At 41.8% G+C, this 22083-nt stretch overlaps 1 protein-coding gene across 1 annotated transcript in view; it reads left to right on the top strand.

The window, feature by feature from the left end:
• Positions 1-22083, top strand: part of focad (focadhesin) — a 59694-nt gene that overhangs the window by 25274 nt on the left and 12337 nt on the right. The window contains exons 12-37 of the mRNA XM_076087212.1: positions 3486-3590; positions 3783-3884; positions 3972-4099; positions 4263-4389; positions 4486-4620; positions 5607-5657; positions 6189-6272; positions 7396-7534; positions 7746-7934; positions 8962-9083; positions 9182-9274; positions 10999-11087; positions 12749-12790; positions 12922-13030; positions 13846-13962; positions 15027-15265; positions 15353-15442; positions 15654-15801; positions 16030-16149; positions 16929-17051; positions 17429-17506; positions 18351-18422; positions 18638-18740; positions 18890-18970; positions 19103-19231; positions 19312-19427. Of these exons, the coding sequence (XP_075943327.1) occupies positions 3486-3590; positions 3783-3884; positions 3972-4099; positions 4263-4389; positions 4486-4620; positions 5607-5657; positions 6189-6272; positions 7396-7534; positions 7746-7934; positions 8962-9083; positions 9182-9274; positions 10999-11087; positions 12749-12790; positions 12922-13030; positions 13846-13962; positions 15027-15265; positions 15353-15442; positions 15654-15801; positions 16030-16149; positions 16929-17051; positions 17429-17506; positions 18351-18422; positions 18638-18740; positions 18890-18970; positions 19103-19231; positions 19312-19427 (2931 nt within the window). The remainder of the gene's footprint in view (positions 1-3485; positions 3591-3782; positions 3885-3971; positions 4100-4262; positions 4390-4485; positions 4621-5606; positions 5658-6188; positions 6273-7395; positions 7535-7745; positions 7935-8961; positions 9084-9181; positions 9275-10998; positions 11088-12748; positions 12791-12921; positions 13031-13845; positions 13963-15026; positions 15266-15352; positions 15443-15653; positions 15802-16029; positions 16150-16928; positions 17052-17428; positions 17507-18350; positions 18423-18637; positions 18741-18889; positions 18971-19102; positions 19232-19311; positions 19428-22083) is intronic.

The following is a 22083-nucleotide window of genomic DNA, read 5'->3' as shown; positions in this document are numbered from 1 at the left end:
ATTTCACCTCAAGGCAAAATACAGCTGCCTCTGCCTTTTTTTTAGTACATAGTGGCCTCAACTTGTGAAGCCGGTTTTTGTTACACTTTTTTTTATTATCACTGCATTTCATGAGAATTTTCACACAATAATGATAATAAGTTACAGCACTACATGAGGTTACATTTGGGTGTTTGTTGAACTTAGTATGTACATTACCACATCACTAACTCATCACCCTCTGACTCACTAAAAAAGATGAACTAACAGGTACTGAAAATGTATGTATGCAAATGAGGTATGATCTTATTAAATATGGGCTAATTTGCATACATTTCCAGAACATAAATTGGATAAAGCCAGGTTCAAAATTGTTGTTTCATTTTGAAACATATTAGAGTTCAAGGTTTTTACAGAGGGAATTTTGAGTATCTCTTTTTATCACTCTATAAATTAGAAAATAAAAATGTTTTTAGTTATAATATATTGTATAAATCTGTCAGTTAAAATATTTGAAAAGGGCAAATGTTTTAACTAATAAATGGCACCATGGATCGTCCCCACTTGATTTCATTAAGATAATTATTTTTTTGTATTACAAGTTGTCTAAAATGTTAATGTGCAAATAAGATATTAAGTAATGCTAACTTTAGGTGATTTTAGGAAAAATCGACAGACCCAAATAGACAAAATCTGAAGATTGACCAGTGCCTGGGATGTTTCCGCGCTACCGTTAATGAAACATGACATTGAAAGGTTACTATTAAAGAATGGAATATGCCCATTGAGACACTAGAAGACTTTTATTGTGAAAATATCTGTGTAGGACGTCTTGTTATCAACTATCCAAACCCAGCTAAATGGAACATTCCTGTTCAAAGAGGTGAGTGTGACATCAGTATGTTGTTGTACTGATGGAGTTAGAGCTGTGTTAATGTACATTATGCTGAATTTATCAACACAACAGGTAAACATGGAGGAAAGGTTGAGTTTGCATTGACTGGAGAACAGGTGAAATTAGAAATCAAGGCCCGTTTTAAATATAGCTCTGGTTCTCTCTGCATTTGATGTAATTAAAGAGCCCTTTTAGAAGTATCACCCACACAATTTGATCAGCAATTCAGGTGTGAAACCAGGCTTTGTTTTTTGCAACGTGATTTTCATAATCGCTTGTAAAAATGTAAAGCAATAGCGTAAATGTGCGGAAAAGGTGTTTTTGCTGCTGGTCGCATGAAGAGAGAGGTTTAAAGTGACAGACTACCCCACTGACCCTCAGGGACTGTAAATGGAGTCACTAGCTCCAGAAGATGATGTGAAATATCACACGGTGTTATAGGCTCCTCGTTACTGGGGCTCGTTAGAGGCCTCCCAGTATTCCCCTGCTGCTCTAATTGCTCCCAGAGTGACACTTGCGCCGGCCGTTTGAATGCGCTGGTGGAACGTTATTGGCATATTAGAATGCATTGGACTTCCCTCCTCACAGTATCACATCACCCACATCTGCCTGCTCAGTCTGTCTTTGTTACAAGAGATGAGAGCAGTAATGAAACTAACCAAAAACCATTGATCCAGGATTATGTACCCTGATTGATTGATTGAAGTTTGTAGTTTAGGGTCAACACCAGCTCTTTCAGGGATTCAGCTTGAAGGAAAAACTCCATATCCTTCTTCTGCCCCCCCTCCTCTCAAGCAGGTAAAGTGGTTGCTATGCAACGGCCACGGTGCAGGGCAGCAGTAAGTGCTTTATGTTAATTAAAGGCTGTTACACTGCAGAGCTGTTGACGACATGCGTCCAAGGACCGTGACTAGTTCCTATTTTTGACCTCAGCACTAAAGGGAGTGATAGACCGTTAACCCTGCACTGTCCTTCATTCTCTGTCTGACTTGTGACCATTGAATGGAAATGAGCTGGGACTCAGACGTCCATGACCATGAAGAGGACAACTGGTTTCTGCAGGGACGGCACATGCTCCTCTCTGCAGCCCACACATATCCAATATGATTCTGTTTTTAATAAGCTTATTGTCATCAATCATTCGCAACCACTCCCCTCTTAGTCTATTAATCTTCTAGTCAGTCGGGATGGGATCGATACCAGTACTCTTATCTATACTGCTTATCGGTTCTTTTTGATTTTATTGTGAGAGAAAAAATAATTAATAAAGAAAAGAATCAACATTGCTTTATTATTCTAGGATGTAAACAAATAGTATTTCTTGAGCAGCAGTACAAGAAGTTCCAAAATCCTTAAAATACATTCCCAGCTAAACAATTCTCATAGTGATTATCTTTCATTGATTATCCTGTTCGTCTGATCAAACTGCGTATATCATCACTAACCTTACCTGCAGTGGACAAACAGGTTGATGTTCTGCTTGTTGGCTACATGTTGTGATGAACTGCTGCTGTTTCCTCTCACTGTTTAAGGTTTTATTGAGTTTGTGCTCAGCCTCTACTGGAGGTGTGTGTGTGTGTGTGTGTGTGTGTGTGTGTGTGTGTGTGTGTGTGTGTGTGTGTGTGTGTGTGTGTGTGTGTGTGTGTGTGTGTGTGTGTGTGTGTGTGTGTGTGTGTGTGTGTGTGTGTGTGTGTGTGTGTGTGTGTGTGTGTGTGTGTGTGTGTGTGTGTGTGTGTGTGTGTGTGTGTGAGAAGCACAAAGACACAGAGAGAGGAGGTTTGAGACGAGAACATCTCACTCCAGAACTTCTAAAGTACCGATAGCAGAACCGTTAACTCTGGACCGCATCAATATTCCGGGTTTTTAATCATTTAGAACCGGTTCCCATTTAGAACGGAGTTTCAGGGGGCATCCCTACTAGCATCTAACAGAACAGCACTGAGTGGAGGGATTTCCTAAAACACTTCCTTACACCTAGTCCTACACTCTTAAGCCTTGGTTATACTTTCCGCAGACGATCGCATGGACATGAGCTGACGTGAAATTGTGAAAACTTGTTTCCACCTGGAAACTTTATAAAATGTTCTACCTAGATCCCAACATACAAGTTTTACCCAGAAACCCCTATGAGAGATCCTTTAGAATGCTTATATGGTCTGATGGTTTCACCCAGAACCCTCTCTGGAGGTTCGATTCCGAACCTTTCCACCTTCTTAAGGTGCTAACAAGAACCCACCCAGGTTTTTTTTATTTATTCCAAGGTATTCATCTAGAACCCACCCAGGGTTCTTTTGAGACTCTTAAAGGGCCGGGGCTGATGTGCTGCACACCACCCACAACAATCATGGTTCACAATCAGAGTTTTTGGGGCTGTGTTGGCTGAGAGGATCTTTAAACCCATGTTTTCAACAACCATTGAAGAACTCTTTGATTCAAAAGGGTTCTTCCGAAGCAAATGGTTTTGGGTAGAATCTCAGGCCTTCATGAAGAACCCTTATTTCCAAGAGTGTAGATGTAGGACCAAAAATGTGTCAATCTGAGTACTTTTGGCCAGTTAGGACTCATTTCCTACTCTAAGACCCTTGATAAATAAAAGACTGTGTGTCTGCAGGTCCCCTCCCTTATTCCTGTTCTGTTGTTCAAACTGGGGAAGGAGAAGAATCCGGTCCTGGCTCACGCTGTGCTGAACTGCCTGCCAAACCTTGGGACTCACAAGGTACTGAGCACCTACGCAATGTTATGTTATGACATGAAATACAAACCACTGCACATCACACTTCATTTCAAATCCTCATCTTTAAGGGTTGTTCTTGTTGAAGTGTGATTCATATTCTGAATGTGTATGTGCAGAAAGCTCATTTCAGCTGATCTTAACCAATAACACACGCCATGTGCTTTAATGTTCCAGCTCTGTGTCCCCATGGTGCTGCAGACTCTCCACATGCTGGCCAGCGCCCCCAAGCTGAGAGCAGTGGCAATGCGCCTCATGACCGCTCTTTGGAAGAAACAGGTCCGTGATAACGAACGGTCATCGTGTTTCCCGTGTCGCGTTCTTGTCCGCCTCCTCCTCACAACCCACTTTGTTCCTCCCTGTCAGGATCGAATCTACCCGGACCTGCAGCGTCTGCTGAGCCAGCAAGACAGCAGGGTGGTGGTGGGGAGGGACGCCCAGTGGGAGCAGATCCTGGCCAGAGCCGCCTGCCTCAGGGACATCTGCAGAGAGAGGTCAGGGATGTGGTGTGACGGGAAGTGGTGCTTTCTTTGAGGGATGACATTAGGGTCTGATTGATTTAATGCAAAGGGGAGAGGCAAATAATTGAGTAACGTCGTACGCTTTTATTTAAATTACACCTATTCATTTACATCATGTTTTATGATTGTGTATCAGGCCTTACCAGCATGGAAGTGACATGTTGGCTGTCATCACGCTTACTCTGAACCAGTGCACCAGACCAGACATGGCAACCCCTGCTGCTCTCGCCCTGCAAGGACTACAGGAGCTGTGCCGGGCAGAGGTCAAACACACACACACACACACACACACACGTAGCCAACGTTTGCTGCATGTGCGGTAAACCTAGGCACTGACTTGAGTGAGGCTTGTGTTGCAGGTGGTGGACATCGTCTCAACATGGAGAAGTCTGGGACCCGAGCTGAGCTGTGACTCGCGTCCACTGATGGTCAAAGTCATAGCGGAACTTCTGGCTCTGGTTCCCCAGCTCACTGTTAAGTCGGATGAATACGAGGTATCGGATGTACTGGATGAAAGTGTTTGATGCACTGTTAGAGCTTAGTTTTAGTGTTTTTAGTCTTCCCATCAGTCTGTTTGCTCGTTCCAAAGGGGGGTATTCCCAAAATACAGCTAGCATGTGTAGAACATTTCTAATGGTGGCATCAAAAATAGACTCTGACTAATCAGAAACTTTTGCACATTATGCCTTTAAATAGATAATAATAACATAGATATATATATTTGTATACATATAAACAGAGCCAGCTGTCTTTATGTGCCTACTTTTGAATTGATTGCAGCAAGTTTATGTGTCTATTCTACAAGTTTATAGGATGTGGTTAGCCTAGCTTAGCATAAAGACTGGCAGCAGGGGGAAACAGTTAGCCGGGCTCTGTCCAAAGTTCAAAATAACCCTGCCAACACTTCTAAAGGTGTTAGTTCAATATGTACTCCAACAACAATGCAAACATTTCAGGTTTCCTGAGACTATGTCTTAGTGAGTGCAGCGACTGTGTGCAGCTTCCTGAAGTCTTGTCATCAGAGTGAGGTTATCAGGTTTAGTACCATTGTACATGACCAGAGACCAAAACCTGTGCTCACCGACGGATGACCCCCCACTTAAAATAGAGACCCTAAACAAAAGTGCGGGGCTGATGGACGTGCCGTTGTTCATCAGGTTTGATGTAGCTCCTGCACACAACTCCCACAAACGTGTTTGCATTTCTGCAAATTACTTGGTGCTTTGGACAGAGTCTTTATGCTAAGCTAAGCTTACCTTGTACTGACTTCATCTGTGTATACATCACACAGACACAACACTGATATTGAGTTCTCACTCTCAGAAAGAAATTAGCATATTTCCCAGATTGTTCTGTATCTATAAAGAGTAGGGCTGAAACATGTTTGCTGTCACTGTTGAGTGCTATAACATAACCAGTGAGTGTAATTTCTGAAAATTCGAAAGTTACTGTTTGCTTTACAAATGCTCTGTTTTCCCAGAAACTGAAGGAGGAGGTGGTCAGCTTTCTCTGGAATTATGCTGTGAGCAAGGTGTGTGTGTGTGTGTGTGTGTGTGTGTGTGTGTGTGTGTGTGTGTGTGTGTGTGTGTGTGTGTGTGTGTGTGTGTGTGTGTGTGTGTGTGTGTGTGTGTGTGTGTGTGTGTGTGTGTGTGTGTGTGTGTGTGTGTGTGTGTGTGTGTGTGTGTGTGTGTGTGTGCGTGTGTGTGCGTGTGCGCACCCCCAGGTCTGGGGGGATTTGTGTCATCATTTACAGAATTTAGACACTTGATCAATTTGATACATTTTCCTGTCATATTGACAAAACATTGCTGGTGCAGCAAATCGTTTCTCACATGGAACTTACAAAATTAGAATGAAACCAAACCTGTCTAATGTGAAATGTAGTTACGTTCCCCAGAGAATGATCATTATTCAGCTTTACAGAGCCCTGAAACGTCTGCTCAAACCTCAGTCAAACCTAGTCATCTGTGTCAAATCTCCTGCAGTCTGCTTATATTTCAAACATTGAGTCATCTATGTATGTCCTGAGTTAAAAGCTGTGTGTGTGTGTTTGCTGTAACAGGATCCAGAAGTGGCCAGCTGTGGTTACAGGGCTTTGGCAGATTTTCCTGAAGTGGTCCACACAATAAATCTTCTTCCTGAGGCAGTAAGAGTCAACAGTCTCAAGTATTACATTACATTACACATTGAGTAGTTTCTCCCCACACACAACTTTCTGTTAGCGGATTTTCTTTCCAAGTGTGTAATGCAAAAGATTATGTGTGGTATGATATGGGAAACTTAAAGGGAAAACCTGCCACCTATTATGTGGACGTCCAATCAGTATTGATGGTGACTGTAGTCGATAGAAGCAATGAATTCCTCAATGCTGCTATATTGACCAGGAAAGCTGAGCTGCAAAATCGGTTGTACTTCCTGCTTCCAGTGCCGTCATGTGATGCGACAATGATGCAGTTGGAGGTGACGAAGAACCACAGATTGTTTCAGCTTGGATTCACCTCTGGGTAGACCCGTAAAAATATAACTTCTTGGTTCACTTCATTGCAAAGAGCGAAAATCCCAAAATTTGAGAGCAGAGGATGTTGCGTAGGAGGATACATTTCATAGTGTTTTTGGCTCACTTGAATATTCGGTTCTATTTATGGGAGTATACGGCTGAAGAAATACAGCGGCGAGGCCGAGGTTGTGCATGAAGATATGGCCAAACGGCGGGGACCCTCCAGGTGTCAGGAGCTTGCGTGCAATGCATTCTGGTACATGTAGGCACTGCTGGCATGTCTCTGTGAGCAGCAGGACTCAGCTTTCTGGATAAATATAGCACACACTGAGGAATGTATTACTTCAATCGTCTACATTCACCATGGCAAGGGTGGCCCCACTATGATGCTCAAATATCCCATAAAGTATTCAATGATTTCTACATCACATGGCATTTCATCAAGCACAACCAGTAGGTCAATGTTTTATTTTGTGTGTCTGACATCAATTGTTTATCAGTTTACAAAACCTCAGAATAAACTGGGAATGCACCTAAAATAGAATTGAAATACACTGTAAAACTAACTAGATATTATCTGTAGAACCCTTGGTTCTACTTCTATGAACTGTTCATAGAATTGTAACGGTCATTTAGATATTGGTCTATTTATGGATTATGATTTGACCCTCTATAGATTACTGATCAGTTTTCTTCCCCTGAAGGTGGTAATACGTTTCACATCTTTTTGATCTTCTGTTAACATCGTTTTGTTGGTTCTGCTGCTCTGTAGGCCAGACCAGCTACAAAGGCCCCTGAGAATGAGGAGGATGAACAAGTGAAGGAGGAGGAGGAGGAAGAGAAGGATCTCTCCATCCCAGGTTCATCTTATGTGAAGCTGATGGCTCTCACCCCCGTGTCTGTTCTGCCAGGTACATCACGTTGTGGTCAAACATCTGGCTTCATAAAGGTGCCATGGCGCTTCCAACTGGGCCAGATGAACACAATGGGCAGTGTTTGTGGTGGAAAGCCAGTGAGGGATCATATTGGAGGAAGATGAACCTCTGCTACTGTTCATCATTGTTCAGTCTTACCTTACAGTTCTCCTCCTTACAGACTCTCATTTAGATCTTTTCTTCTCAGCCTTCGAGCTCTTCCTGACCTCACTGGTGAAGCAGGAGATGAGCCAGATGCCACGGGGAGTGTACTTCTCTGCCCTGAGGGGGGGGAATCTGCGTTCAGACCAGGGCAAAACCATGGCCGGGATTCCGTCATTCATGCTGAAAACCTATGAGAAAAACAAGCAGCCCGGGCTGAAGCCTGGACTGGCAGGTGAGCAAATCCATCCACCTGCAAATCCACCTGTGTGAAGCTTTAGATGTTACATATTTATGCCTGTATTATATTTTTGTGTTGTCTGTCTGTCCGTCCATCTGGCACACACATCCACCTGGACTCAAGGATGAACTTAGAATTTGGTGGTCAAAGGTCACTGTGACCTCACTAAACATGTTCTGATGACGTTTTGGACAAACATGGATGTAAACTGCAACTCTACTGCGAAGCGGTAATTCTAGTTTAGTGTTGGATTGTATTATATTGTACAGGTGTTTATGTTATTGTGACCCCCCTCAGGCTTGTATCTAGATGGTACCCCACAATTTGAAAAAGTCTCACGAGATGTATAAGGTTGGGCATTGACCTGGAGTGGTTAAGGTTATTAAGGTTAGGATAGGCTGTCAGCCAGTGAGTCTTGCGAGAGTTTTTTCAATTGTGGGTTACCATCTGAGATCCACCCTCAGCTACTGGCTTTAGGTTGTTACTTTTTTACATGTTTGCATTGGTTTGGTTCTGGAAACGTGTCAAGCCATTGCAGTATAAACAGACATGTTTTGTGTCCAGTATTTGGACAGGACTACTTCAATATGCTGTGTGAACAGGTTGTCTGATCAGACACTAAACTACCGGGCTTGCAAACTGACAGTTAGCAAGCAAACTACAGTGGCCTTCTGGTAACATAAAACCACTAGCTGTTCTCTCTAAAGCCAGTGTTTGGTTTGTCCATTCTGGGCTACTGTAGTAAGATGGCGGTGTATTACGGCGGACGCTGTGAAGAGAACCTGCTCCCTATGTAGGGACTCATTCTAAACTAAGGAATATACAATGATGCTTAGTCTCAGGTGATTATACACTACTGAAAACATAGTCATGAATATTATGTTCCATGTCTGCTAATCCATACCCCAAAATACTACACACTGACCCTTTATGGTTTTCATTTTCCGGGTTCTTTCACTTCCAGTGTGCAATTACAAAGCTTCTATAGTTGATTGTGTGTGTGTGTGTGTGTGTGTTGTAGCTGGACTGCTGCTCTGTTACGACCTGCCTGTGCAGACGGACCGTGAAGGCAGACAGATCGATCGTTTCCTCGTCAGCCGCAGCCGCAGCTACCAGCAGACCTTGGCAGCCCTCATTCATGAAGTACGTGTACACCAGTTCCTCTCACGCTCCTCTTTGGTTTTAACTATTTCAAACTGACCCAAACAAACTCTTGCCTGCTTGTTGTTTGTGATGTGCAGGTGAACATTCAGCCGTCCGAGTGGCACCGTGCTCTCCTCCTGCCTCAGGCCTGGAGAGGTTTCATGAGCCGAGCTTTCCACGCTGTCCTACAGGTTTGTGCTGCTGGCAACTGATAGATCGATGACATGTTTATTGAAGAAATGATCAATACTGCGTGTGGTTCGAGAGAGGACACCATCTCCATGCACTGTTATGTAGAGCAAGGAGATTCATAACACTGTGTACTGAATTGAGAATCCACCAGAAGTACACATGGGTATGGAAGTCTTTGGCTCCCAATACACACATTTATTTTCATTTTTTATTTTATTTAATCTGATTTATTTAAATTATTTTAAATTTGTGTCTGCATGATGTAAACCCAAAGAAAACATGGGCGGGTAATAAAACAAGCTGAAATGGAGTCTGAAAATACATTTTCCACCTATAAAATAAGAGCTTCTATAACTCGATGACTCTTTTATAGTCTTGTAGAGTAGGTCACCTGCTCCAAATCATAGATATGTCAGATTCTTTGGGTCCACTAATTGCACTTGGGTGTCTCGGGCTTTACCCAGTTAATAGTAACACACATCATTGGTGTGGTTGGTAGGATCTGCAATACATCATTTGCAGCTCTTCCCACTAAGCCCTCAGGTTTGACCTCTAATAAGGCGATGCGTTGGTCTTGAGGGTGTCTGTGTGGAAAACCTCTCAAAGAGCTCGATAAACCTCTTCCCAGAGTGGTCGTTTTGAGAACATGACCAGAATATGTGAAGATGATTTCCTTAAAGGTTTCTCCAACATGTGTCGGTGTGTGTTGGGCCCATCTTATTATTATTATTATCGGTGGTGTTCCATATTATCAATAATTCTTCCCACGTGTTAGTGACCAAGTGTGCTTCAGAGCATATTACATCTCAGCCTCCCATCTTTCTTTTAATTTGTACTGAATTATTTGGGTTCATAAATAAATGATGCTAATGTAAGCTAGAGATAACATTTTCCCTCATCATTCCTCAATTGTAAATGTATCAAGCATTTCTCTGGTCCTGTGGGATTTACAATTCTTTACAATGTTTTGATAAAAATGTCTGTATTGTGAAAACCTAAAAGAGTCACTTTCAGGAAGGAGAATATCATTTCTTAATTGTTCAGATGGCTTCAGATTGTCCCTTTCACACAGTTAGTGCACATAATCAAGTCCATATCTGACCATCTTTTGAATCTTATATCTAATTGAAAAGGTGTGAAATCTTTCATTTTGCCTGTTTGTCAGAGGAGAGATTGATGTGGAGAGCCTAAATGAGTATCATATCTCTCTCCATGAGCATAAGGTGAACATGTGTTTTTCATGCAGCTCAGGTGGAAGTTGCTGGCATTGGCTTAAGTTAAACCATGAGATCTCTTATCCACACAGTTAGAGGTTTTAGTTGTACTGCCTGTAAAGTACTATCTAAGATGTGGAAGTCCTAGACCTCCTGCCATTTTGGAAAGTTACAAAGGTTTAAGTCTTCTTGGACGTTTCCCTTGCCAAATGAATCTGGAGAGCAGTCGGTCCAATTTATTAAATTTGGATTTTGGTATCTCAAATGGTAGCATTTGAAATGGGAGGATCAACCTGAGCAGTACATTCATCTATATGCTCTTCATGTGTCCTAGTAGGGACGAAGGCGGCGCTGTCCATCTGTCCATATACTGATACTTCTGAATATTTGTTATTTTGTTATAATTGTATATTTACAACTGTGAGTCTTTCTTTGGTTTTGACAGAGTCATGTCGATGTTTACCTGCACGGTGAACTGAAATGTGGTTGTGTTTTGTGCCTGTCTTCAGGGTCAACGTGCTGATTTGGAGATGCAGCAGAAACAAGGCAAAGAGGAGCCGGAAGAGCTGCAGTACAAACAACACTGTGCCTGGTTGTGGTGAGTCGCACACACCTGTCAATCACTGCTACTGTATGTTTACACACACACATACTAACACTGTTTTCTTACTAAAGGGGGTTCAGCGGCAGCATGTAGTAAGGCCTTTATTATCGTATTAGCTAGTGATACTTTTCTCTAAACTCAATTTCAGGACATTGTAGCTCAAAATGAGAAAACGGCAAGAATGTGTCTTTACATGTGAAAAAGGTTGCTAAATAACTTTCAATGTACCTATATAATATATATAATTATTTTAAGACGGCTAGCAGCATTGTCATGGTGACTCATGACTTGGACACAAACAGCCGGCAAGACCCCCTCACCATGAGTCATAGAGGTGTGAAACCTATTGTTCAAAACACATTTTTGTTGTTTTAGATGATAATTCACTCTTGACATTAGCAAAAGGATTGAGCCAAAAGTTATTAAACCATAACATTTTTATACTGTATGTTGCCGTTTCATATTATATTTGACTCACTGGAGTTAGAGGGACATTTCAACTTTTAGCTTTTTCTTTATTCAGATTTTTTTTCTATTGAGCACCAAATCTAAAAATGACATGGGAATGTACAACATGTTTTTCTTCAAATTAATCTTTTTTGATTGAAAATGTGCTTAACGCAAACTGTTCATAACATCATATAAGTTTGTTTGTTTACATGTCAAGCTGCTCTTTTTTTGCTAGCAGCTACATTTAGCTACACTGTAGCAATTTCCAAAGTACTTATGTCGAAGATGTCGGTATACATAGTAAAACAAATATATACATAGTTTAAACATATGCATGAATACAATGTGCATGTACACTAACCTAAAACTAAATCAACCAAGATGAAAAGTAGAAAGGGCGATGGAGCCATTGAGTGAAAGCGACAGGTAACAGTTACAATGCTCTAAATTCACTGGTTCCCAACCTTGGGGCCCTGACCCCCACTAAAGGTCACCAAAGCTTCACAGCATCAGCCAAGCATCAGGGAAAAGAAAAAGAAGAAGCCTTAGATAGATTAGATATGTGTGATTGTTAAAAAATGTATAAAAATTCATAATACAGAGAGAATTGTATTAAAAATTATGAAAATAACAGGAAAAGTCATCTATGATACAATATTCACAGGAAACATTCTGCTCATAATTCATCCAAATGGTTGTACTTCCTGCAGTTAATGCGTTCACTATTTGGGTTAATGGTACAATTTCATTTGTTCTGTGCTGTTATTGTTATGCATTCAATATAAAATGAAATATCTATAAAATTATAAGCATTGAATAAACTATCCAGAAAAGTGCGTCTGTGTTACTACGATACAAATATCCATATAGAAATATACTGTAAATTATGAATGGAAAATTACATTTTAAAAAACTTTAGCATTGTTAAAGGTTCATTAATCTACCTTTTTTTTGTTTAGAGTTGATCATCACAGTCTCACACCCTGATACAAGTATCAATAAATAGCATTCAAACTACAGTCGGTTACCTTAAGACAGACACACACAAAGTAAAGAGCTGATGGAAGGAGGGAGTGTGTGTCAGTGTGTCTTTGAATACATGCTGTTATTCATTGCATTAGTCCTCCGTTCATACCGCGTTTCTCATCTCTTTCTTTCATCCTTTCTTCCTCGTCCCTCCGTCTTTGTCTTCTCGTCCCTCTCAGGGCCAGAGATCAGCTGGCAGACGTCATCAAGGCTGCTACAAAGTGAGTCCTGCTTCACAACATTTTACTTCCACAGGAAACAAAAATGGTGGAGTTTACGACTTGAAATACAGAGTTGGATCACAAATGTAAAGTGTCAATGCTAACAGTAGTGTGTTCTCTGTGTTCTTCAGGGACAGTCCTGTAGTTCAGGGAAACTCCATCCTGGCTCTGAGCGGCCTGGCTGCTGTCCTGGCTAAATATGAGAGCAACCTGCCTGCTGATGGAGACGGCAGCCTCAGGGTAACAATCTCAATATCTATGTTATGAAATATATTACTTCATCACTATGTGACACGATACAATATGTAAAACTCAATAACTTCACCTTTGGTGTGCTTCACGAAAGGGATGGTTAATAAGTTCATTTATTTCTTAATTTATATTTATCTTCTTTTATATATGTAAATCATGTGTTGATTTTGAAGTAATCTTATTTTAATTTGACACAAAAATGTGATAAAATGAGTGTTAATTAACACAATTATTGTTATGATTAACAGTAGTATGCATGTTATTAAAGTGAATTATTACTGTACGTATTGTTCATGGACTGTGGGTTTTGTCCCAACAGGCAGTAGATTGATCTGTTTTTTAAAAATGTAATAAATAATTACATTCCTTCCAGTCTATTCATAGTCAAGATCATAATGTATATCTGTCAATAATCAAAGAGATGCTATGATATTATAGTGATCTTAAACAGGTGTTATCAGGCACACTGGCAAAACAACCTGCTACAATGTCATGTGTGTTATTAAAGGATAAGTCTGGTCATAATAATCTGAAGAGCAAAAGCAACAAGAAAGCAAATCTATTTAAACTCACTGTTAAATACTAGACCCTTAAATCATTCCGGTACCGGAGTGGGAGACAGTTAAACATCCCCGAGTCTCCTGCAAAGGTTTGCATTGTCAACCATTCAACTTCTATTACCTAGTTGCGTCCTAGTGTTGGTCCTCAGAACAGGTCTGTCCCCCAAACAACGGTGTGATCAAGTTCATGATGGGATTCCAAGTGTAGGAAATATATATTCCTCACTGACTTTTTTGCTGTAGGCTGGACCAGAGTTTGTGCCCACAGCCAGCTGGCTGGCCATGGTTGTCAACACCCTGCTCAGCATCAGCAGTAGCAGCTACAAGGCCAGAGGACAAGTCTTCCCATGGTTCCTACATGTACGTTTCATCTGGGTTCTTTGTTCGTCCTAAAAGCTACTATAAATATGTCAGCAGATAAAGGTCCCATATTGTAGAAAGGGAGATTCCCATGTCTGTTCTGATTATAAAGCAGGTCTAGGTGCTCTATAAACACTGTGACAGTATCCAAATGAAACGCTTGCTTCACGGAGAAATGCACAAAGCACGTGATCAGAAACTGTGTCTTTAAACGAGCCGTCAGGCCCTCAGTAAGGTTGTGACGTCTGAACTATACAGTAATGCTAAACTTTGTGTAGTTGACACACGCAGTGAGTCAATGGGTGCAGGAGCTGTGAAAACAGAGACCGAGCAGATACGGAAGACCCATAGCCCTGACCAATCAGAGCAGACTGGGCTTTTTCAGAAGCGTTAAAACAGAGCGTTTCAGATATTCAGACAGACAGTATGGGAGAAACAATGTCTACTTTAATGTATGGTACGTTACAGCATGTAGTCACATGTCATTCAAATGTTTAATCCAGTTTTCAATCTTACTCTTGATATTGCCTTGACGCTTGAGATAAAAACCCATTAAATCATCTTTTTATGTGTGTGATGAAACAAATATAAAAAACAAAAGGCTAGTCACAGTTTATGAAGTGGTTTTGGCTGACACTGACTCAAGTAACATCACTTGAGGACAGACTTCACACAGACTTCACACAGCTCCATCTGGAGACTACAGGCTTTATACTACTCTTTTCACATATGCAGTAAACTCCCCAACACCTGGAAACCCAATAATAGATACTTATGTGAATAGGAGTATTGATTTAAGACAGAAATCATTTGAAGCTATCTTTTAAGTTGCAGCAATTGAGCTTGTGTTATTAATGAAGTGGCTCCTGAGAAAATGACATGTAATGAGCTTTAACTTCCTGTAGGTGTCCTTGGTTCTTTCCTCATTTCTAACTGTGCTACAGCCGTACTGTACTTTCTCCTCACTGACTAGTAATGATGGATTAATGGGATCTGCTGCTGTGTCAGTCTGCAGCCTCTTCAAGCTGTCAATCCACTCTAACTCCCTCCTCCTTCCCTCACAGCGGTCCTACTCAGGTGAGAACACAGCGAGTGCCATAGCTCGCTCCTGTGCCAGCCTGGCGTTGTCACTGCTGGTCCCAGTGCTGGTGGTGTGGCAGAGGGACGGTCTGGGACAGGTCCTGTCAGCGCTGCAGGCCGGCCTGCCGGGCTCCCCCACCGCCGACGACTCCCAGGCTGTCCAGTTCCACTCGGGCCTGGCACTCGGCATGGTGCTGTCCAGTCTGCACCACCAACGCCTTAGGTAGAGTCTGAATCTGTAGTAATGACGCCAGCACACGCTTTAACCCGTCATTTCTTGTTAACCTGATTGTCTCTCCCTGTTATCCAGTGATGTCTCTGTTCAGAAGGACACTGATCTCCTCCTCAGCTCTCTGGATGCTCTGGAAAGTTGCTCCTTTAACCCCAACCTGGAATACAAGTGAGTGCTGAGTGCTTACCAGTACTAACCAACCAGTAGAGGATAACAATATGCGGTATGGTTTATACCATTGAATGGTTTCCAACTGCTGCTTTGTGAGCATTAGAGTCAACATTGTCATAATAATTTCCCACAAAGTAAAGTAAAGAAAGCCCATTGATCAGCTTCACTGGTCTTATGACCCAGTTTCCTCCTCTGTGCTCTCCCTCAGTACTGGCTGTATGTTAGGTCTGGGTCTGGTGCTCGCAGCTCTCTGCAGCAGTGGACAGAAAGACCAACATGTCCATGTCACCCTGACACTGGACAAACTACTGTCCAACCTGCAGGACAGCAGCGGGCAGGGACGCATGCTGCAGGAGGTACAAACCAGTTATACTACGATAGAGTTTTAGAGGTCTCAGCAATATTCTGTCCAGTGACTTGCACACTGATAGGAAACCTTTGTCTCAGTTAATGGCAGTATGTTTCTCACTTTTGGGTCAATTTAGCTGTTTTATGAGGGTAAATGGTATCCATAGAAAACCTTTATTAGAAAATGGATTGTAATAATAGTTCTTTTGTAACTTTGACTACGTCCAACTGTGCAGGTTTTGGCGTACTCTGTGGCGTGTGTGAGCGTCTCGGCCTTCAGCGGAGGACTTATAGATGCTGACAAGGCGGAGGAGGTCATGAACACTCTGCGCACCCTGACTGAGGAGAGCCAGCAGGTCAGCAGGAGAGAGTCTCTTGTCAATGAGGTTGTTTTGGGGGCGTTAGCAGCTGCTCCATGCATGGTGATTCTGATGTTAACACAATGTCCTGACAACATCATAAAAAACAGACCATGTTGAGCCACACTGATTTGAAAGATTCTCTGAAAACCCTCTGAATAAATGGCCCTTTCTGTTTGCTTCCATCCATTTTTTGTCACTTATCCGGACCGATTCTTGGTAGTAGCAGCATAAGCAAGGTCATTTAGACGTCCCTCTAACCAACAACGATTTTCTGCTTCTCTGGGGGATCCTGAGGTGGTCCCAGGCCAGATGAGATACTGTATGTGATCCTCTAGAAGCGAACGAGCAGACGCCCAATCCAGTGTTTTCTGGCAGGGAAGCCTGGCCTCTGACTTGGAGGTACTGACTCTCATCCAGTGTGTGCTGGAGGTCTGATGGAGCCGACAGAACCACATCATCTGCAAAGAGTAGAGACGAAATTCTGAGAATTAAGAATTGTCTGTGTTAAAATGAGTTGTTCATCCTGGCTACACTGCTCATTACTAAGCCAAGTCAAAGTACAAACTGATAATTAATCAAGAAGCAATTAAAACGTGGGAGGCAGAGTAGACTCCTATACCATTAAACCAATACCAGGTAATCAAGCCTCTGTTAAATGTGGTCGCTTTTGCTATAGAAAAAATAGGATTCAGTATTTTGTACTAAGCGCCATTCTGAGGCATCCGCTATAGTCTAACCCCCGGTTTCTATGCTGTTGTGATGTTTCTGTTCAGACTCCTGGCTTCTCCCTGGCTCTAGGGTTGGTGGTCCACGGCCTGTCAATGTCCGGCCATGGTAAAGCAGAGGACATCCATCCTCGTCTGCTGGCTGCTTGGATCAAGATCTTATTGGCCGAGGTCCTACATTTACATTAACTCTCCTATTCACAACTGCAATAGATACTATATTTATACACCATTAATCTCTATAAACAGATTCTGCATTCACATGTAGAATCTGTAGGCAATAGAACAAAATGTAGGCATCGGAAGCCTTCTGGTTTCCGTTTGTAGTCCAAGTAGTATTGACCAATCACGTTCCAATAGGCTTTGGTTGAATGCAGGTAAAGTCTGTGTGGAGAGCAAAAGCCGAAGTTTACATTTTACTTGCAAACTATAAACTGCACACAGTAATAATACAAGTCTAGTAATATAATTAAGTTGAAGCTTAATTGTCATGAACAGTGTAACTTGTCTGTTGAATGTTGAGTCGAGGACTTGTCTTGGTGTTTCAGGGTTGTCCCACTATGCAGCGACTGGCTGCCATCAACGGCCTCGTGGCTTTAGTCGGATCTGAGAGTTCCCTCATTCAGGTAAGAAATCCACTTGTGTGCTGGGACAGCTAACCGCTAACTGGAGGTCCGTATCCCGGAGCTGAGTTACGCTCTCCTCCTGACAAAGTAGTCTCCTGGTGGATGAAAATGCGAGTCGTTGTCTCGTTTGTACACTTATACAATAAGCAAACTATCAAAACTATCAAAACATAAATGGACCCTGCACCTATCTCTACTTCTTCGTCCTCTCATGTTGTGTTTCAGAGGTGGGCTCTAGAGAGAGTTACAGAGAAAAACTTGAATTGTTGTAACCTTTAATGCCAGATGACTAATGTACGTTTCTCATAAATTATTGCAAAACTTACTACTAAACAAAATAATCCCAGTCAGTTTGATCATTAGCAGGGGTATAACATGCAGCAATGGTCCCGGCTGGAATTGATCTGAGGATGTTGAATTTAGTTATGTGGTATATGCCTGAACCATCTTTTCCAATCTAAGCAGCTAGCACTAGCTCCAAAATTCACTAACTCTAGTTGGAAAGTTGCCAAGTCGGCATCTCTGACAGCCCATCCCTCCAAAGCCATTCCCCTAAAATTATAATAATGAAAGTAAACAACCAAAATGACTAAGAATTCTTTTTCTTTTTTTTGTCAGAGAATCTGATTTATTGATTGCTGTCGAGATGTGAGGATTTCAACAAATGTAACCAAAATGTTTCTAAAATACGTTATCCATCCTCGCTTTAAGTACTTTATTGTCTGGCAATCAGGCCCAAGGGGCCAATAAATTGTTCCACTTTTTAAATATTGGGAGTGAAGTAATTCTATTTGTAATAATTCATGTTTGCTCTAATGAGTCCTTGAATGTTTCTGTGTTACAGCAAACAAGTGAGTTGGAGCTTTCCTCCCAGCAGCAGAGCAGGCTGAATGAGGTTATTCGAGCCATCACACAGGTATATCACATGACACATTTTATTCTTGATACTGTGAAGGTGTCAGACACTTGCTTTTTCCAAAACCTAGAGTAAAGCATGGCCACTGTTGCAGTACTTCAAAATGATGTTTCTGTTTATTATTTTCTGTATTATTTCTATGAAATATTCCTGCTTGTTCTGAAGATACTATACAATGTAATAGACACATTGGCTCGTCTTGCTCTCTTTTGCAGATCATAACATTCTCAGGAGCCATTGGTTTGCGGTCCAACAGTGCTTGTTTGGTTGGTCATTTGCATTTGTCCCACGTGTCCACCAGTCACAGTCACACAGCAGGTAGGAACGGCACGGTCCCACTGTGATCCTCCACGTTGTCACCATTGACTGGGATGGAGCCTACTGCAGTTATTGTCCGTCTTCACAATGAGGAGCGATGTGGTGTCTTTGTCTTTATTTCTCTCCGTGTCCTCCTCTCATGTTCTCAGTGCCTCAGGATTTCAGTTACCTCTCAGAGAGAAGCATCATCAGATCCATTATTGACTTCATCACAGAGGCTGGAAAAAAAGGTTAGTTGATGTGTTAAACAATGTTATTTTCAACAACATGCCACACATTTGAACATAAGATTTGAAAATATAGCACATAAATTGCCTGCATATGCTTGAATTTTACTTGTCACTCTCTTCCTTTGGACCCAGGTCCAGAGTTTGCTCATCCAGCTCTGGTTAAATCTGCTCTGACCCCACTGGCATCGGTTGGAACCAGCTTCCAGTACCCGCCCGTCAACTGGAGTGCTGTCCTGTCTCCTCTGATGAGGCTCAGCTTCGGTGAGAGCTCTTACACATGTGTCTCTTTGTGCCTCAGGGCTAGCAGAGTCCAAGCTCAGCATCTTTTTTGTCCTCGACAGGAGAGGATGTCCAGCATCAGTGTGTGCTGCTGGCAGCATGTCAGGCTCAGTCCTCTCAGAGTGCCTCTCTCTTTCTGGGCTCCTGGCTGTCACCGCCCCTTGTGCACAGTCTCAGTGTAAGTTCCTCTTGAGTATTGAGCGAAATGTGTCCACAGCATCGAACTTTCAGAGAGTGTCAATTAGCGAATGTTGCCATCAGCCCAGCACAGACAAGGTTTCCTGGTGCAGGATGTAGAGTAGTACACGGGAGATAAACCCGAGATAAACATGGAGGATGGAAGAGTCAACGTCTTAACACTGTTCAGCAAGGTTTGTCTCACGCACTGTTATTGGCGGATATTAGCTCATCCCAGATATATTAGCTTCTGCAAATATGTTGGATTAAAGGTAACAAACGTGTCAGTACAGAAAGATACAAGATATAAAATAAGAAATGTTTGAGGTCATAAAACAGTAGCTCCATTACTTCCTGATTTCTTATTTTTTTGCATGTTTGTCACACTTAAATGTTTCAGATCATCAAACAAATTTAAATATTAGACAAAGATAACACAAGTAAACACAAAATGCAGTTTTTAAATGAAGGTTTTTATTATTAAGGGGGAAAAGAAAATCCAAACCTACATGGCCCTGTGTGAAAAAGTGATTGCCCCCTAAACCTAATAACTGGTTGGGCCACCCTTAGCAGCAACAACTGCAATCAAGCGTTTGCGATAACTGGCAATGAGTCTTTTACAGCGCTGTAGAGGAATTTTGGCCCACTCATCTTTGCAGAATTGTTGTAATTCAGCCACATTGGAGGGTTTTCGAGCATGAACCGCCTTTTTAAGGTCATGCCACAGCATCTCAATCGGATTCAGGTCGGGACTTTGACTAGGCCACTCCAAAGTCTTCATTTTGTTTTTCTTAAGCCATTCAGAGGTGGACTTGCTGGTGTGTTTTGGATCATTGTCCTGCTGCAGAACCCAAGTGCGCTTCAGCTTGAGGTCACGAACAGATGGCCGGACATTCTCCTTCAGGATTTTTTGGTAGACAGCAGAATTCATGGTTCCATTTACCACAGCAAGTCTTCCAGGTCCTGAAGCAGCAAAACAGCCCCAGACCATCACACTACCACCACCATATGTTACTGTTGGTATGATGTTCCTTTTCTGAAATGCCATGTTACTTTTACGGCAGATGTAATGGGACATACACCTTCCAAAAAGTTCAACTTTTGTCTCGTCAGTCCACAGAGTATTTTCCCAAAAGTCTTGGGGATCATCAAGATGTTTTCTGGCAAAACTGAGACGAGCCTTTATGTTCCTTTTGCTCAGCAGTGGTTTTCGTCTTGGAACTCTGCCATGCAGGCCATTTTTGCCCAGTCTCTTTCTTATGGTGGAGTCATGAACACTGACCTTAATTGAGGCAAGTGAGGCCTGCAGTTCTTTGGATGTTGTTCTGGGGTCTTTTGTGACCTCTTGGATGAGTCGTCGCTGCACTCTTGGGGTAATTTTGGTCGGCCGGCCACTCCTGGGAAGGTTCACCACTGTTCCATGTTTTCGCCATTTGTGGATAATGGCTCTCACTGTGGTTCGCTGGAGTCCCAAAGCTTTAGAAATGTCTTTGTAACCTTTTCCAGACTGATAGATCTCAATTACTTTGTTTCTCATTTGTTCCTGAATTTCTTTGGATCGCAGCATGATGTCTAGCTTTTGAGGATCTTTTGGTCTACCTCACTTTGTCAGGCAGGTCCTATTTAAGTGATTTCTTGATTGAGAACAGGTGTGGCAGTAATCAGGCCTGGGTGTGGCTAGAGAAATTGAACTCAGCTTTCCAAAGATGTGATAAACCACAGTTAATTTATGTTTTAACAGGGGGGGGCAATCACTTCTTCACACAGGGCCATGTAGGTTTGGATTTTTTTTTTTTCTTAATAATAAAAACCATTTAAAAACTGCATTTTGTGTTTACTTGTGTTATCTTTGTCTAATATTTAAATTTGTTTGGTGATCTGAAACATTTAAGTGTGACAAACATGCAAAAAAATAAGAAATCAGGAAGGGGGCAAACACTTTTTCACACAACTGTGTGTATATATATATATATAATTATACTGTACTGCACAGCACATATTTTGACCACATGTCAAATTGCAAACTTAAGTGACAGATGTGGGCTTCTTGTCCTTTATCTAGATCCAAAGAGTGTTAATAAATAAATAAATATATCTAGATATACAGGTGCATCTCAATGAATTAGAATATCATCAAAAAGTTCATTTAGTTCAGTAATTCAATTCAAAAAGTGAAACTCATATATTATATACAGTGGGTACGGAAAGTATTCAGACCCCTTTACATTTTTCACTCTTTGTTTCATTGCAGCCATTTGCTAAAATCAAAAAAGTTCATTTTATTTCTCATTAATGTACACTCAGCACCCCATCTTGACAGAAAAAAACAGATGTAGAAATTTTTGCAAATTTATTAAAAAAGAAAAACTGAAATATCACATGGTCATAAGTATTCAGACCCTTTGCTGTGACACTCATATTTAACTCACATGCTGTCCATTTCTTCTGATCCTCCTTGAGATGGTTCTACTCCTTCATCGGAGTCCAGCTGTGTTTAATTAAACTGATTGGACTTGATTAGGAAAGGCACACACCTGTCTATATAAGACCTTACAGCTCACAGTGCATGTCAGAGCAAATGAGAATCATGAGGTCGAAGGAACTGCCCAAGGAGCTCAGAGACAGAATTGTGGCAAGGCACAGATCTGGCCAAGGTT

This window comes from Anarhichas minor, unplaced genomic scaffold (assembly GCF_050575085.1).
Source record: "Anarhichas minor isolate MPS153535 unplaced genomic scaffold, ASM5057508v1 ptg000009l, whole genome shotgun sequence".
NCBI lineage: Eukaryota > Metazoa > Chordata > Actinopteri > Perciformes > Anarhichadidae > Anarhichas > Anarhichas minor.
The sequence above is the reverse complement of the archived record's forward strand: the minus strand, read 5'-3'. Positions and strand labels throughout refer to the sequence as shown.